The 15,514-nt window shown below is 28.3% G+C and overlaps 5 protein-coding genes across 9 annotated transcripts; 3 read left to right on the top strand and 2 right to left on the bottom strand.

Annotated features, from left to right (window-relative positions):
- The first annotated feature begins 258 nt into the window (after positions 1 to 258).
- On the top strand, positions 259 to 5,307 carry LOC114929256 (kinesin-like protein Klp61F). The gene is made up of 15 exons (XM_029300735.2): positions 259 to 526; positions 795 to 942; positions 1,050 to 1,199; positions 1,529 to 1,689; positions 1,771 to 1,920; positions 1,994 to 2,606; positions 2,690 to 2,961; positions 3,101 to 3,240; positions 3,317 to 3,435; positions 3,515 to 3,868; positions 3,973 to 4,200; positions 4,302 to 4,481; positions 4,556 to 4,778; positions 4,855 to 4,973; positions 5,102 to 5,307. The coding sequence occupies exons 1-15, from the start codon at positions 462 to 464 to the stop codon at positions 5,156 to 5,158; spliced, it is 2,979 nt and encodes a 992-aa protein (XP_029156568.2). The 5' UTR covers positions 259 to 461; the 3' UTR covers positions 5,159 to 5,307.
- Positions 5,308 to 5,770: 463 nt separating this feature from the next.
- Cdc23 (cell division cycle protein 23) lies at positions 5,771 to 8,376 on the bottom strand. 2 transcript variants are annotated; one of them, XM_029300539.2, is made up of 8 exons: positions 8,278 to 8,376; positions 8,062 to 8,201; positions 7,324 to 7,979; positions 6,940 to 7,119; positions 6,686 to 6,850; positions 6,363 to 6,609; positions 6,021 to 6,288; positions 5,771 to 5,956 (listed from the first exon to the last, which is right to left on the bottom strand). In XM_029300539.2, the coding sequence occupies exons 2-8, from the start codon at positions 8,160 to 8,162 to the stop codon at positions 5,846 to 5,848; spliced, it is 1,728 nt and encodes a 575-aa protein (XP_029156372.1). In that variant the 5' UTR covers positions 8,163 to 8,201; positions 8,278 to 8,376; the 3' UTR covers positions 5,771 to 5,845. The 2 variants fall into 2 exon arrangements, with proteins under 2 accessions (XP_029156372.1, XP_029156371.1); XM_029300538.2 differs by having other exon boundaries at positions 8,062 to 8,376.
- A 91-nt stretch (positions 8,377 to 8,467) lies between these two features.
- Sergef (secretion regulating guanine nucleotide exchange factor) lies at positions 8,468 to 11,112 on the top strand. The gene is made up of 5 exons (XM_029300540.2): positions 8,468 to 8,557; positions 9,164 to 9,734; positions 10,063 to 10,323; positions 10,398 to 10,562; positions 10,819 to 11,112. The coding sequence occupies exons 1-5, from the start codon at positions 8,528 to 8,530 to the stop codon at positions 10,986 to 10,988; spliced, it is 1,197 nt and encodes a 398-aa protein (XP_029156373.1). The 5' UTR covers positions 8,468 to 8,527; the 3' UTR covers positions 10,989 to 11,112.
- A 130-nt stretch (positions 11,113 to 11,242) lies between these two features.
- Fam92 (CBY1 interacting BAR domain containing protein Fam92) lies at positions 11,243 to 15,233 on the top strand. Of its 4 annotated transcripts, none has more exons than XM_085480132.1 (9): positions 11,243 to 11,522; positions 11,608 to 11,709; positions 11,818 to 11,946; positions 12,285 to 12,465; positions 12,724 to 12,948; positions 13,117 to 13,149; positions 13,334 to 13,495; positions 13,580 to 13,684; positions 13,752 to 15,233. In XM_085480132.1, exons 1-9 carry the CDS (start codon positions 11,491 to 11,493, stop codon positions 13,890 to 13,892), a joined length of 1,110 nt encoding a protein of 369 aa, XP_085336258.1. In that variant the 5' UTR covers positions 11,243 to 11,490; the 3' UTR covers positions 13,893 to 15,233. The 4 variants fall into 4 exon arrangements, with proteins under 4 accessions (XP_085336258.1, XP_029156376.1, XP_029156374.1 ...); XM_029300543.2 differs by having other exon boundaries at positions 13,580 to 13,707; positions 14,700 to 15,233; XM_029300541.2 differs by having other exon boundaries at positions 11,608 to 11,946; positions 13,580 to 13,707; positions 14,700 to 15,233.
- On the bottom strand, positions 14,231 to 15,142 carry LOC114929131 (uncharacterized). Its single transcript, XM_029300545.2, has 3 exons — positions 14,881 to 15,142; positions 14,722 to 14,788; positions 14,231 to 14,473 (listed from the first exon to the last, which is right to left on the bottom strand). Exons 1-3 carry the CDS (start codon positions 14,977 to 14,979, stop codon positions 14,385 to 14,387), a joined length of 255 nt encoding a protein of 84 aa, XP_029156378.1. The 5' UTR covers positions 14,980 to 15,142; the 3' UTR covers positions 14,231 to 14,384.
- Positions 15,234 to 15,514: the final 281 nt, after the last annotated feature.

Genomic DNA, 15,514 nt, shown 5'->3' with positions numbered 1-15,514 from the left:
GATTATGTGCTTATATATTTTGATAATATTAATGCTGATATATTATCTTTTGATTATACATATATATATATATATATATATATATTTATTCTATTAGAATATATATTCTATTTTTTTCTCTATATATTTTTGTACATGTTTTCTATTTTTTATTTGCTAATTACATGAAACACAGATAATCTGTGCATGAAATATAGCTGGACCAATCAGATTTGTTATCTAGCTTTTTGTACAATTTTTTGGACTAACAGTTGGTAGTAGTGGTAGTCAGACACCATCGCCTAGCGGCGATTGCGTAAAATATCTCGATTCGAATTCTCCAACGGATGCTTGCCTGACTTCTGGCGTGTGAGCGTTTACAAACAGTAAATACATACGAAATAAAACGTATCGGAAGAAAAGTGAAATCGTATCAGCTGTGTTATAACGAGAAATATTTGAGGCACAAAAAGTTATCCAAAATGAATGATACACGTAACATGAAGAAGGATAAAAATCAGCATATACAGGTTTTCGTGCGTGTTAGGTAAGCAAAATTGAATTGAAAAAGTTGGTGTTTTGCTATTTTCCAAAGAGACTGAATCCTGTACATATTGAAAAACGTAATGTTTTTTATACAATCCCGAAAGTTTCTATTTTATTTAATCTCAATTATTTATTTATAAATATGAATTAAATAACTAATTATATATATGTATACACACAATAAGAATTTTTATTTTTACACTGAAGTCGACATCTTTACACTATTAAATTGTTGTCTTCATGAAATAATGTGTCATTTTTTTTAATAGGCCAATAAATAATTCTGAGAAAATTGGGAAATCATTCTTAGCAGTGGAATTACCATCTAACAAAGAAGTAGTAGTGCATGAAAGGTCACAGGGAACTCACTCCAAAAAATTTACATTTGACAAAGTATTTGGACCTTCCTCAAAACAAGTAAAGAAATATTTCTTTATTTTATAACCAATTAAAATTTTTGTATTGAATATTTTAAGAAGCGCTTATACTTTTGGAAGAAAAATAATATTGTTTGAAATTTATAGATAGATGTATATAATGCAGTTGTTAATCCATTGCTTGAAGAGGTACTAGCAGGATATAATTGCACAGTGTTTGCCTATGGTCAAACTGGAACTGGAAAAACATTTACTATGGAAGGTGTTAGCAATGATCCAACATTACATTGGCAAAGTGTCAGTTATATTTTATATAAAATATAGTAAATGTAACATGTGCAAATTTCAATATGTACAATTAGCTTAACATAATATTTTTAATATTAATTAATATATTAAGAATAATCAAAGTTTCCTGAATATTGAGTTGTAACTAAATTTGAGATGCAAAAGATATTAGAAAAATAATTATATTTATCTATATCTAACTGCTTATATTGTAATTATATTTATAAAAACAAAAACTTTATTAGATCAAATTTAGCAACTTGTCTCAATGCATAAGTTATAATAATGTGATATCAAACATAAACATGCTTATATAAAATAAATTTATATACACATAGGATACAACTGCTGGAATTATACCTCGTGCATTGAGTCACTTGTTTGATGAATTACGTTTGTTGGAAGCACAAGAATACACAGTACGAGTTAGTTTTCTTGAATTATATAATGAAGAATTATTTGATCTGCTATCACCTAACGATGATGCATCTAAAATAAGGTAATATTAAAATGTATTTTTATAATAATCAAATATGAAGAATAGATATATAATTACCATCATATTTGTAATCTTATATAGGCTTTATGAAGATGCAACAAGAAAAGGGTCAGTAATTATTCATGGATTAGAGGAAGTAACTGTACATAATAAAAATGAGGTTTATAAAATCCTAGAGAAGGGGTCTGAAAAAAGACAAACAGCTGCAACTTTAATGAATGCTCATTCAAGGTTATTATTTTTCATTCATTTTTATAAATCACTATATTTTGTGCTTGTAATAATATTTTTGATATATTTTTAGTCGTTCCCATACAGTATTTTCTATTACTATTCATATAAAAGAGAATAATGTAGATGGGGAGGAGCTTTTGAAAACTGGAAAATTAAATTTGGTAGATTTAGCTGGGAGTGAGAATGTTGGAAGATCTGGTGCAGTTGATAGGAGAGCAAGAGAAGCAGGAAATATTAATCAATCATTATTGACTCTTGGTCGAGTTATAACAGCACTTGTTGAAAGAGCGCCTCACATACCATATAGAGAGTCAAAATTAACGAGACTTTTGCAAGAATCATTAGGCGGACGTACAAAAACATCAATTATTGCAACAGTATCCCCAGCAAGCATAAATATTGAGGAAACATTGTCAACATTAGATTATGCTCATCGTGCCAAAAATATCACAAATCGTCCTGAGATTAATCAGAAATTGTCTAAAAAAGCATTGCTTAAAGAATATACAGAAGAAATTGAAAGACTTAGAAGAGATTTATTAGCAGCACGTGAACGAAGTGGTGTATATTTGGCACATGAAAATTATAACGAAATGCAATCATTAATTGAAAATCAGGGTAAGGAAATTGAAGAAAAAATAACTCACATGAAAGTGATGAAGGAAACTATGGAACTTAAAGAGGTAAAGATAATGCATAATGATTAATACTTTATTATAGTAATTTTTGCTGTTATACTTATTACTTATATTTTATTTTTATTTAGCAAATATTCAATGATTTAAAAGCAAAACATGATGAGCAAACTTATCATCTACATGAAACCAGGGAACAATTAGAAACTACCACACATGCTTTAAAATCGACTGCTGCACTTTTAGAAATGACAGAACGTGAGAAAGAAGAACAACATTATTTAGTAGAAAAACATGCGTCTACAGAGAAAGAACTTTTATTACAGGCACAAACACTTTTGAATGTTGCTGATATGGCTACAACTGATGTAAATAAGCTTCAGGATAAAATTTCTTATAAGAGGTAATTATATCATTATTTTAATATTTTAATGTAGGTAAAAGACACCAGTAATGACTTTATAATATTGATATCACTACTATAATTATTTTAAATTATATTGAATATATATATTTCTATATACTTCTATACACACATATAGGCAATTAGAACAGACAAACGAACATCTCGGTCATCAATTCCGAAATAGCATTGCAAAACAGTTTCAAGACATGGAAAATAATGTTACAGTTCATTCACAAAATTTTCTACAATTTTGTACTTCTGTGAAAAATAAAATAGGTAACTGAAACTTATTAATTTGTACTCTTAATATAGAAATGGATATCATGGAATATACATAAAATTATTTTTATAGATTCACAAGTAAAACAATTCAAAAAGGATATAGATTTGTTAATCCATCATATGTCAAATGATATTGTTAATAAAGAACAATTAGCAGTGGATGAATTCACAAAAAATGTAAATAATTCGGTAAGTTATTTACACATATGCAAAACAAAATCAATAATGTAACCAAAGAATATGTATAACATAATTTTTTCTATTTTAGTATGGATACTATCAACAATGGTTGGACACAGAAATGAAATATTCATCTGACACAGCTCAAAACGAACAAGAATTTTTAAATGATACATCCTTAAAATTAACATCAAAAATTAATGATTTGATACAAATTAATAGTTTACAAGTTGCAAATAATTTACGCCATTTAAATGATGACGTATCTCAGAAATTTGATAAATTATTGGCATATACAAATGAATCAATGAAACAACTTTGTAATCATAAAATACAGGAACGTGACAATTTACATAAAAGTATAAACGAGATAAGACAAAATGTACAAGCTATTCATGAAGGTAATGGTAAAATTATGGAGGAACAAGAAAGTTTTAAGAAGGTATGATCATAATTTAATATTAATTTTAAATATTTTATGATATTTTGTTGATAACATTTTTTCAACAAATTTAATAATTTTATTTACATATAAATTTTTTACAGTCATTTGAAAATCTATGGCTACAATTTAATAAGTTGAATAAAAATGTGACTGAAAATTATTCTAATGCATGCGCTACTGTAACTTGTGTTAATGAACTATGCGACAGCACGGATATCGTTATTCTCGATAATTACCACAAAACTGTTGGAGACAATAAGTCTCTGCAAGAGAAAATTCAGAGCAATATAGACATACTTAAAAGTGATATTGATCATAATATGATAAAGGTATCATTTTATACTTTTATTACATCTTACAACATTTTTATTTAAATTATTAACACCTGTGAAAATAACTGAATAATATGTTAATTCTTGCATTTTATTAGAATCAAGCTATAGCAGAACAGATTGCAGTAGAAGGCCATAATTTAACTGACCAATTTCAAACTAATATAAACAACCATTGCAATGTATTAACACAGAACAAATTACGTGTTGAAGATAATATGAAACAAATGCAACAAAAATTCATAGAAGATAATTCTTCTTCTATTGGATGCATTGAGGTAAATTTTTGTTACTTATGTATTAAAATTATTATTTTACAAAACATACATATTTGATCTTACTAATTTTACAGAATATCCATGATATACTAATGCAAGGACATGATAATCACATAAAACTTGTAAAAGAAAAAGAAAAGAAAAACCTACAAGTATACATAGAATTAAACGATGAAATTAAAAAGCAAAGTGAAATTTCATTTGATTGGAATAACGAGACGACTACGAAATTGACTTCAATACAAGAAAGAATTGGGAAATTCTTCTTTGAAGATTTACAACGCGATACACCAACAGGTAAGTTCTGATGAGTTTATTTAATGGTAACTTAACTTTAATAACTTTTATACATTTTTTAACATCTCTTTTTAAGGTTTAACACCTGCAAGAAAAGATTACCATTACCCACGACACTTCGTCCAAACTTCACCTCATGATCGAATTATTAGGAGGTTGAGAGACAAGAATAACCATGAAAGCTCTGATGATGAAGTAAATATAAATGTTGCTTTATTTGGAAATATTAATATATATATATATATATTTCTAAAAAAATGAGTAAAAAATTACTAACATAAGCAAATATAATATAAATATTAAAATGTATTATACATTTATAGGAAACAACGTTGGTCAATAATAACACACCGAAAAAGCAATGGCCAAACGCAAATTAGACACTTCCACAACTGGTAATCTATTTTATACTTATGATAGTAATTAATTGCGATAAATATTAATTATTAAGTTTATTGTGAGTAATAATATTTTTGATACAATGACATGATGTAATAAACATAAATATAATTAAAGAATTGACAGAAAACAGACTATTTTACAGATCTAAAATGCATTCTGCTAGATACTATTTTCACTTTAAAATGAAAACAGCATCAAATATGCATTCTTAGATTTAGATTTGTTTTACAGATCTGCATCTTATGTTTTATAGAAAAAAACTTATTAATATAATTTAATATTAATATATATCTATATACACATATCAATAAAAAATTAACTGTTGATTCTAATCAATTCTTATAATAAATGTCAACTTTTATATTAATATTACTCCAACTGAAAATTATTCCTTAAAGTAATTGTTAATTTTTTTCTTTTAATCAGATCGAAATTGTAATTAAACTGAAGTTTTATGAATTGATCTTTATCTAAAAAATACACTTGCTATTTAATAATTTCTAATCTTATATGTATTTAATACAAATAAATATCTGAAAATATTACACTTTCAGGAAAAATAATTTACTACAGAAATATATAATACAAAATTATTTAAATATCTTATATTTATATACATAATTATAAATTACAAAATTGTATATCATATGTAGGAAGTATTTTGTTTACGGTGTAGGAGTGAATGAAAGATTCATCGGTGACAATTGACTCCCAGGTGTTGCATCTGTTCGCGATCTTTGCTCAATCACAGGATCCGTTTCATTCATATCATCCACCTGGAACAAATTATGAAATCGAATTTAATTTGCCAACTACTATAAAAAAAATATTTTTACTTACCACCATAGAAGTTTCTCCTATTCTTTCTGCTCGCTTCTCAGCAATAGTTCTTAATAGCGCTTTAGCTTCTTCCTTTGTTTCATCAAACTGAAGACATTTCTGTGCAAAATGATTTGCGAGATCTAATTGTTCCCTCTTTAAGTGATACTGTGTAAGATATTTATATGCATGACTCAATTCCGTTCTATCGACGCTTCTGAATTCATCTAGTACAAAATCTGCATAAGCTGCTGCTGCATGTTCATGTTCTCCTAATTTCTCATACAACCTATAAAAAAAATTTAGTAAAAATATATGTAATTACTTTTTTTTTTTTTAGTGCAATATATATTGAATACATACGTTGCTAACTTTAGAAGTGCCATTCCCTCTATATCGCCCACATTGCATGCCTTGTAATAACATTTAAGAGCATCTTGAATTTTATCTTGCTTCTCATATGCTTCGCCCAAGGCTAAAACCATTCGACTATCATGGGGTCTTAAGAGCTGAGCTTGTTTGTAATAATAGAGTCCGTAAAATGGCATTTTTAAGATTTCGTATGTTTGACCTAAGCCATACCATGCTCTATAATCTCGTCTATTTACCTCTGTGATAAAATAACACATAAATAAAAAATTATATATATAGTTTATTGACAAGTAGAAAATGTTCTAGGATTTTACCAATTGCCTGCCTATAACTATGGATTGCACCATTAGTGCTTTTCATTTCCATAAATTCATGACCTAACAATGTCCAAGCAGACAAATATTGCGGATTCATTTTCAATGCTCTATGGAAATACATTACTGCCTTTTGATGATCGGCTCTTAAACTGTAATAATTTCCTAAAAAGGTAATTTAATTTTTATCTCAAAATGTTCTCTTTAAATATGAAATTGATGTACCTTCTTACAAACATTTAATTAATACTTGCCTACTATACAACAAGTTTCCAATCTATATTTATCTATTTCAGTAGCTCTATGTGCTAAATAGGCTAATTCAACTTTCATTTCTTTTACATAAAGCAAATTGGAATATGTATCCATATTATCAAGGCAATAAGGATCTTCTTCTATTATTCTTTTAAAAGTTTCTATTGCATTATCAACATCTAGAATAAAAGATGATATTTTATTACATTTCATACTTTATTATTTATATTTCATAATATACTTTATTATTTATATTTTATTTTATTAAAAAAATATTTAAATTGTGATGGTACATAAAAGAGATTTAATAAAATAATTATGAAGTTTTTAAAGATTGCAAGCTTTATATTGTCTATTCCAGATATAACAATTTATTAACTCACCTCTTCTATAATGCACCGCAATCGCAGTTTGAGCTAGTACATAACCATTTTTCTGAAAACCCATCGATTGCAATTGACAATATAATGCTAAACCTTCATCTATAAGCTGCAATTCTAAATACATATGTGCCATAAAGAAGTATTTCATCCAATGTTTAGGTAAGCATAAACTCTCCAATTTCTCCCTATCTGTGATTAATGCAGCCAATTCTAACCATGTACCCCAATGCATAGGTTCTTTATGTATAGACTCCACTAGAACATCTGTTGCTTCTCTAGTGAGCTGTAACTTCTTTAAAGTCACACCGAAAAGATATAAGCCGTAACCATCCAATTTCGAAGCCATATGATCTTTTCTTAGATCGGTGCAAAGCAACTTCAAGTTATCATTCTTCATAGGATCTGGCGGCACATCTGTCATATCATCCACTTTCTTCTTCTCTCCTGACAAGTAACGTGAGTACAGATGTAAAAATCTAACTTTTGGACTCGTACAGTCTTTTGTGAAGTATGCTGCCCTATCATATTCTTTCAAGTCAAAATATGTCTTGGCTAAAGTATAAATATCCTCTTCTTGACACGTTTCCGATATATTCGCAGTCAAATCGTGGGCATCTAATTTCACATTTTTCAAGGAGTAATTTAATTCCGCTAACCTATAAAATACAAACACCATGTATATAAATACGTATGTGTAAATACATAAAAGAACAGTGATATATTAATTTAGAAAGAAACCATTTAGTAGTATGCAATAAACCACGCTGAGAACATTCGCTTATTGCGTGAAGAAGATCCGATTTAACTTCTTTAAGATTGAACTTCACGGATTCCTGCATTTTGCCACTATTTTATTTTTCTATATCATACGTCATTCACTAGAACAATAAGCATTTAATATAACGTCTATCCAGAAGTAAGCGATATATTTAATTAATCTATATTTTTCTGCACATTTTATTCATCGTATCGGCATCATTCTTTGTTTATACAATATTACATATCATATAATAACATGTACACATGTGAAGCTAAAGGCTGATTCACACAAAGTTATTTACATGCATAGGGTATCATGAGTAGGTGTGCGTGCTCGTCACTTGTATATGTGAATGCAGAAAAATCATAGAACCTCTTCTATGAATCACAAGAATGAAAATCTATCGAACAGAGAAAATCTATCGAATAGAGAAAATATTGTCCAATGATGCCTACATATCGTTTGATTTCATGGGTAAGATTGTCGTATATAAAATATTCAGACTTGACATTTAAAACATTTATTGTTCCCTGTAATAGTTATGTGATAGTCAAATTAACCAAATAAAATACTTGATAAAAGTTAGATCTATATTTTTTCAATTTTATATGTATTTTTTTCAAATTCTCTTTTAACTTAATATCTAAATATTGTCATTTATTCATATTTCCTTCTACGAAGAGTACAAGTTCTTGATTCTAATCATAAAAATATAATTCTAAACCATATAGATTTTACTTTGGTTTTTAAAAATGGACAAAGATTTTTAAATATTTTAAAGTATAATAGTTTAAAAATTTGATTTGAGAGAATTTGAAACCTTACGTATCTTTTTAATAAAAATATAAAATGCATGTGTTGTATCATAATCCAAAATGAACTATCTTTTTCAGAGATAAAGTTGAAAGATGAAAAATCATACTATGTATATAATTGAAGTCATATTTTTTATTTCAATTTTTTTTTAAACATAATAAAAATAATAGAAAATTTAGAACACAGAATATATATATTTCTTTAAGATAAATCTGTAACAAATTATCTAAAAATTTAGTAAAATATGATGAATTTATTTTACAGGGTGCAAATTCCCATGGTCAATTAGGACAAGGTATATTATCCGATGAATGTATTTTACCTCAAAATGTGGATTTATCTGAATGTTCCTTGAGACTGGAAGTTATAAGGAAAATTGTTGGCGGTGCCGGACACACTCTGATTTTAGATGAAGATGGTCAGATATATTCTTGCGGATTAAACGACAAGGGACAAACTGGAATCGGAAATATCGAACAGAGAAACGTTTTAACGTTTCAGAAAATATACAGTCTTGAGCATGAAATGGTAATTGATGTATGTTGCGGATGGAATAGTTCCGCAGCATTAACAAGAGACGGCGAATTATATGTATGGGGCTCCAATCGTTATGGACAATTGGGTTTGGATCATTCAGTTTTTTCTGCAATATCACAACCCCGCAAAATGTTGATCGGTGAAAGAATCAGATGTGTTTCGATGGGTCTGCGACATACCGTTATCGTGACAGAAAATTATGAAGTCTATGCTTGTGGAGCAAATAATAGAGGACAATTGGGATTGATTAATCCAAAAACTATGAAGCCTTACAATCTTCTAAATAAATTTACTAAAGGTATGACAATTTTTCTGCATTGAATATATCTTGCTTTATAAAAAAAATGAGTAAATTAGGGAATTGATAAAATATTGAAGTATTACTTATCTTTTTTAAAATTCTCACTTTTTACATATTTTTAATTATATATTTTTATTATTATTTATGTATATTTTTATATTTGTTATTAATTATAGCTCTATATTTACTTATCAGTTTCATGCTTGCTTATATCATTTATTATTTTTAATCACATATAACTTAAATAGTTAATAAATATCCTGTAAATATTGTGTAATAGAAAAACGAAAATGTTATTACATTTAATTAAAACACAGATAAACAGTTTCAGGATTGATAATGCAGGGAAGTATAGAAGATGTTGCTTGTGGTCAGTATCATACTGTTGTTTTAACAAAAGATCAAAAAGACATGTACAATATATACGTTTTTGGTGATAACAAGCATGGACAATTGGGATTCTATCCTGAATCTTCATTTTCAAAGACACGATTATGGCAACCTTTATGTATCCCACTTTCTGGTGCACAACTCGATACATCAATTCAGATTCATGCTGGATGGAGTCACATAAATATCTTAAGTGGTAACTAAATTGAATTTACTTCTTATTATCATAATTAAATTATATTTATGTAAAATTAAATTATACGATTTTAGATGGCGTTGTTTTTTCATGGGGAAGAAATGATTATGGTCAATTGGGCCATTTGTTAACAAATTCACAAAATGCAATTTTCATAGAAAAGGAGCTTCAACATATTGAACGTATTCCTAAAATCGTTCAACTTTCAGTTGGATCAGAACATAATGTTGCTTTGACTGGTACATTGTTGCATGATAAATATAAATGCAAATGCATTTGGAATTGTATTAAAATCTAGAAGATAATAATATACATCAAATAATTATAATTCAGTTGTAATTTGAACTGGATATTTTCTATTTCCAGTTATCTCTAATTTTTTTCTTTTATTAAGCAAGAAATATAATTCTTGTGTTAAACTCCAAAAAATATTAAATATAATTAAATATTGAAAGGAACATTTTCTTAGTCATTTATAATAATTTAATTTTACAGATAATGGCGCGATACTATGTTGGGGTTGGAATGAGCATGGAAACTGTGGTAATGGAAACACTGAAAACGTTTTAAAGCCAGAATTTCTTTCAATTTCACCCCATTCTGTTGGTGTCCTTATTGGTGCTGGCACAGGCCACTCATTTGCTGTGATAAAAGATATTACCTAGTCGCAATATTAATATATTACAAAAAAATTTATTCTTTAATAATATTACAATTATTATTATAAGCATAAATAAAATATTTTTGTAAATATGGGAACATCATACAATATAAGGCGATGATAAGAAATCAAGTATTATTAATAATGCAAAATTTTTTGTTTGTATCCTGGATATATAAAATAATCATTTAAATTTTCAGTCTTTTTAAATTAATTTTTTCTTTAATATATTAAAATTATACATATAAATTAATAATTTGTCTAAGACCCCCATTTGATCGACCCCCTGTATTGTTAGCCTGAAGGGAGTATAGAAAATGCACGGCGCGTAACTTCACCTGCGGCAATTCACCACCTGTCAGTAGGCAATTGTCATCGGTCGCGTGCAGGAAGGAAACGGCCGAAATTGTGCTTTTCGTTTTACAAAAGCTTTATCGTGCAATAAAAAAATTAATCGCACAAAAAAAAGTTTATCATATATATATATATTTTACAGAGAAAAAGAAATGCTTCGAGCACGCTCTCAAAGTAGCGTGTAGTAAGTTGAGCGAATTTGACATTTATTTTGTTTGACAGATTTATATATAAAAGCGAATTATAAAAAAATTTTTTTTGTTTATTAGTGAGCAGGAAGCGAAATTCGTGCAAGATCGTATAACAGGCGTGGAAAAACATTTTGCCGAGCTGTGCACGATATTTGCAGCGTTTACCAGAAAAGCGGCCAGGTGCTCCTCCATGAAATTATATATCGATTATTTTTCCTCAGCGATACGCATAAACCTTTTATCCCCTATTGTTTCGCACCGCATTTTTTCCTTAATCTTTTTTTCCAGGTTGCGCGATAAAAGTGACGAATTGGCTAAAATAATACAAACCTACGCCGATTCAGAGATTATAAATCGATCCTTGAGCACCGGACTGGCAAATTTTTCCGTAACATTATCAGTCATTGGCGATTATAGGTAAAATTTTTTCATTTCTGATATTTTCTTTGCAATGTATAAGAAAAAAAGAATTATGTTAATTTATTTCTTATTGCAAATAATTCTTACGTTTAATGTCACCACGTATAAGTGAATATTTTTACTTGCATAAACAAAAATATTTTATCAAATATTTATATTCTTTATCTTTCTATATTAAATAATCATGTTTTATTTCTCGATAAATGAACAGAAAAGGAGAAGAAACGTGCTTTTCTTTCTCGTTTTTAATTTATTTTCTTCCCTTCTACTTTATATTTTAATTAGACATTCTATTCTTTCACGTTAATATTTAAAAAATTATTGATTTATTTTAGAGATGCAGAGGTACAAAGATTAGATGCCAAAATAATCGCACCTCTTTCACAGTACGCGACAATTTGCAAACATGCTCGTGATGATGTTAAAAACACTTTTGCAGCACGAGACAGAGAACTTACAAGACGAAGACACTTAGACAAAGTCCGAGAAAGAAATCCTAGAAATCACCAAATGATAGTATCCTTAAAAAATTCACTTCAGTAGCATTAATTAATTTTAGCTATAATATAACTGATTTTTGTCTTTTATAACTTTACAAAAATAATGAAACAAAAAATCAAATTATAATTAAAAAACTGATAGATATTGGTAAAGTTGTATAATTAAAATTTGATTAATTAATTTAGTATTCTCTTAATTAATTTAATATTAATTTAGTATTCTCTATAAATTTTATTTCTTATTATAAAATCTTTGACTAAAAAAGAATATTAGTCGCAAGCCAAGTCCGAGCTGATGAAAGCATCCGTGGAAGTATCCCGAGTAGTAAAAGGATTGGAAGAACAAATCGATTCGTTCGAACGACGAAAATTGCATGATTTAAAATCCATGCTTTTAGACTTTATCACCATTGAATTGAGCTTTCACACAAAGGCCCTCGAGCTTCTGACCAAAGCATATCAAGACGTCGCGTCTATAGACGAGATAAAAGATCTCGAGGTAAGATGTAAAATTTAATTTAAATTTTGTCAAAGTGTTCTTTCGCAAAATTAAAAAAAGGAAAAGTATTTTCAAATTTACAAATTTTTAAATTTATTTACAAGTACTATACTTTAATTATAGCAATATTTGTAAAAGTGTAGTCAATAGTTATACTTTCACATGCAGGACTTTCAAATCGCGAGAGGAGAAATGAATGGGGTAAAATTGCTTGAAATTGATATCTGCATTATCACGATTTAATTATTTTACACAATAATCTATTATTAATAATTTAATAATATATTATTAAATATTAATAATTTATTATTATTAAATGTTCAATATTATGCAATATTATATCAATCATGGTTCCAATAAAACATGCAATTATATCATTATTTAGGAATTTAGAGAGACAATGCGTGTCCCCGAATCAGTCGCAAGATTAGACACAGTAAATAGAACTTCATTTCGACAAGCTTATTCACTGACGAATTTAGCCAGCCGATTCGCATCCTCTCCCGTGACATCGCAGAAATCGAGTAATCGAGAAGCTGAATCTGCTGTAAGTGCAGAACTTGAATATTTATTGCTCTTTATGCTATTATCATTTTATATTTAAATTTTAATATTTAATAAAAAATTGCAGGATTCTGTACGAACTGGATTCACAAATTCTTCTGAATCGGTTCAAATTGAAGAGTATCCAGACAGCACGGAGGAAACAGAATCAGAATCAATTCGGGAGAAGCCTGTGAGGACTAGGCATAAATCCATGTAATTACAATTACACTTTTAACTTTGTCCTTCTATCTTTCTAGAGAAAAGTATCAAGACATTCCGGATGTAAAGTAAAGAAACGCTTCATTCTCAAACCTGTTCCACCAATTCCTTCTTGTCAGAAGTCTTTAATATCGTCTATAATGTACCGTATACCTTCTAAAATGAATAAGACAAAGTAAATCTTATTACATACATTTATCTTTAAAAAATATTGAATTATTTTATACTTTACATCACAATTTAAATGTCTATAAATACACAAACTTATTTTGAATACAGATAAGATTTGTATTAAATAATGATTTTTATAGAAAAGAGAATGTTATATACAATCACTTTCATAAGGTAAGGGCAGAATAAAGAATTGATATAAGTTGTGTTCCATTAAAATTGTGTAAAACCTAATCACATATAATTGTGTAAAATCTAATTACATATATATATAGCTACTTGATAGCTCAGTTAATCATATGATAAATATTATTTGATATAATACGAAAATAAAAATTATATAAAATTTATAAAAAAGTGTAAGTTTATTTTTGTATTATAACAAAAGGATGGATATCTCACATTGTCTTGCATACATGGTTTTTTACACAAAATTATGGCTATCTCAGGTGCTTTGGATGAATGATTACTTATAGATTAGTGCACTTGAAGGAATGAACTTATTTATCACCACCTTCAACTCCTGCTTGTGTCATTAGGTCTGCAATATTCTTTTCCAGATCGTCTATTCTGTTTCCCATCTCGTCTAGTGTTTCTTATTAAGGATTTTTTATAACAATGTGATATCAATTAAAATGAATATGTATATGACATCTTATTAATCAAATGAGACGCACAAAACACTGACATGCACATTAATATACACTATTAATTACACTAAATTCTACAGAATGTACACGAGATATTTACAAATTTTTCCAAATATTATTTCAGTATAAATCTGACATTTTCATGCATATATTTTTTTCTTTTAGGTTAACTGCAGAAAAAGGATATTTCTTCCGATGATCTGATCGGACATCGTCTGAAATTTGTCTTGCATATTCTGCAGCAGCGTTTGCACCTGCAAAAGAGTCAACATACAGTCAGCGACATGTGTCTGGATGCATCGTCATCGTCATCAGCATTATTTTGTGTACAAAGTAAGCGACTCACGTATTGCGTCAACTCTTGCATGTTCTTTGGATCGGCACTATTACTCATCCCGTAGCTGTCCACATCCTCGTTCTTGTGATCCTGCTTAATATCGGCCATCCTCGAGGTTTTGCCCGAACGGAGATCGAACGACTTATTCGAGACGTCTACGTCGTAATGGATCCCACGAGCGGGCGCATGCGACGCGATGTCTCCATCTTTCGCGGTGACTTTCGGTGACGGATGGTGCTAAGCACCGTTGATTGATCCAACAACTATAATGTATATGTATATATTAAACCAGGGTATTTTCATATCGAAAGATAGAGAGAGAGAAACATCAATATAAAGTGAAGAAATTGAATTTTCAGATATATTTGTCTATTATTCATTATTTATACACAATCTATATATATTATTTATTTATTACGTAGAAAAATCATGTATATATGTATGTGATCAAACGTCAGAATTTTAAATATACAACCAATAATGCATATATATATATTTTATATGACACGATAAAAATGAAAAGATTGACGTAAATATATTATCAAAAAATGATAAAATGCAATATACTACAAAACAAGACACGTAATCTATAAACCCTTTACTTTCGTAATTCGAGATGTTAGAAACATATCAATAATATGAT

Source organism: Nylanderia fulva, unplaced genomic scaffold (genome assembly GCF_048542155.1).
Source record: "Nylanderia fulva isolate GAGA-0341 unplaced genomic scaffold, ASM4854215v1 Scaffold14, whole genome shotgun sequence".
Classification (NCBI taxonomy): domain Eukaryota; kingdom Metazoa; phylum Arthropoda; class Insecta; order Hymenoptera; family Formicidae; genus Nylanderia; species Nylanderia fulva.
Note: the sequence above shows the minus strand (reverse complement) of the source record. Positions and strands in the feature narration are given on the sequence as shown.

Excerpts from the sequence above, each read along its gene's own strand:
- LOC114929256 (XM_029300735.2), top strand. The coding sequence starts at position 462 with ATGAATGATACACGTAACATGAAGAAGGATAAAAATCAGCATATACAG. Across the intron at positions 1,200-1,528 it reads CAACATTACATTGGCAAAGT|GATACAACTGCTGGAATTAT; the intron begins GTCAGTTATATT and ends ATATACACATAG. Across the intron at positions 3,241-3,316 it reads TTCTGTGAAAAATAAAATAG|ATTCACAAGTAAAACAATTC; the intron begins GTAACTGAAACT and ends TTATTTTTATAG.
- Cdc23 (XM_029300538.2), bottom strand. The coding sequence starts at position 8,162 with ATGCAGGAATCCGTGAAGTTCAATCTTAAAGAAGTTAAATCGGATCTT. Across the intron at positions 6,610-6,685 it reads TAGTTATAGGCAGGCAATTG|AGGTAAATAGACGAGATTAT; the intron begins GTAAAATCCTAG and ends ATTTTATCACAG. Across the intron at positions 5,957-6,020 it reads TAGGAGAAACTTCTATGGTG|GTGGATGATATGAATGAAAC; the intron begins GTAAGTAAAAAT and ends AATTTGTTCCAG.
- Sergef (XM_029300540.2), top strand. The coding sequence starts at position 8,528 with ATGATGCCTACATATCGTTTGATTTCATGG. Across the intron at positions 8,558-9,163 it reads CATATCGTTTGATTTCATGG|GGTGCAAATTCCCATGGTCA; the intron begins GTAAGATTGTCG and ends TTTATTTTACAG. Across the intron at positions 9,735-10,062 it reads TCTAAATAAATTTACTAAAG|TTTCAGGATTGATAATGCAG; the intron begins GTATGACAATTT and ends ACAGATAAACAG.
- Fam92 (XM_029300541.2), top strand. The coding sequence starts at position 11,491 with ATGCTTCGAGCACGCTCTCAAAGTAGCGTGTA. Across the intron at positions 11,523-11,607 it reads CGCTCTCAAAGTAGCGTGTA|TGAGCAGGAAGCGAAATTCG; the intron begins GTAAGTTGAGCG and ends TTTGTTTATTAG. Across the intron at positions 11,947-12,284 it reads TCAGTCATTGGCGATTATAG|AGATGCAGAGGTACAAAGAT; the intron begins GTAAAATTTTTT and ends GATTTATTTTAG.
- LOC114929131 (XM_029300545.2), bottom strand. The coding sequence starts at position 14,979 with ATGGCCGATATTAAGCAGGATCACAAGAACGAGGATGTGGACAGCTAC. Across the intron at positions 14,789-14,880 it reads TGCAAGAGTTGACGCAATAC|GTGCAAACGCTGCTGCAGAA; the intron begins GTGAGTCGCTTA and ends ACTCTTTTGCAG. Across the intron at positions 14,474-14,721 it reads CGATCAGATCATCGGAAGAA|TAGACGAGATGGGAAACAGA; the intron begins ATATCCTTTTTC and ends AATAAGAAACAC.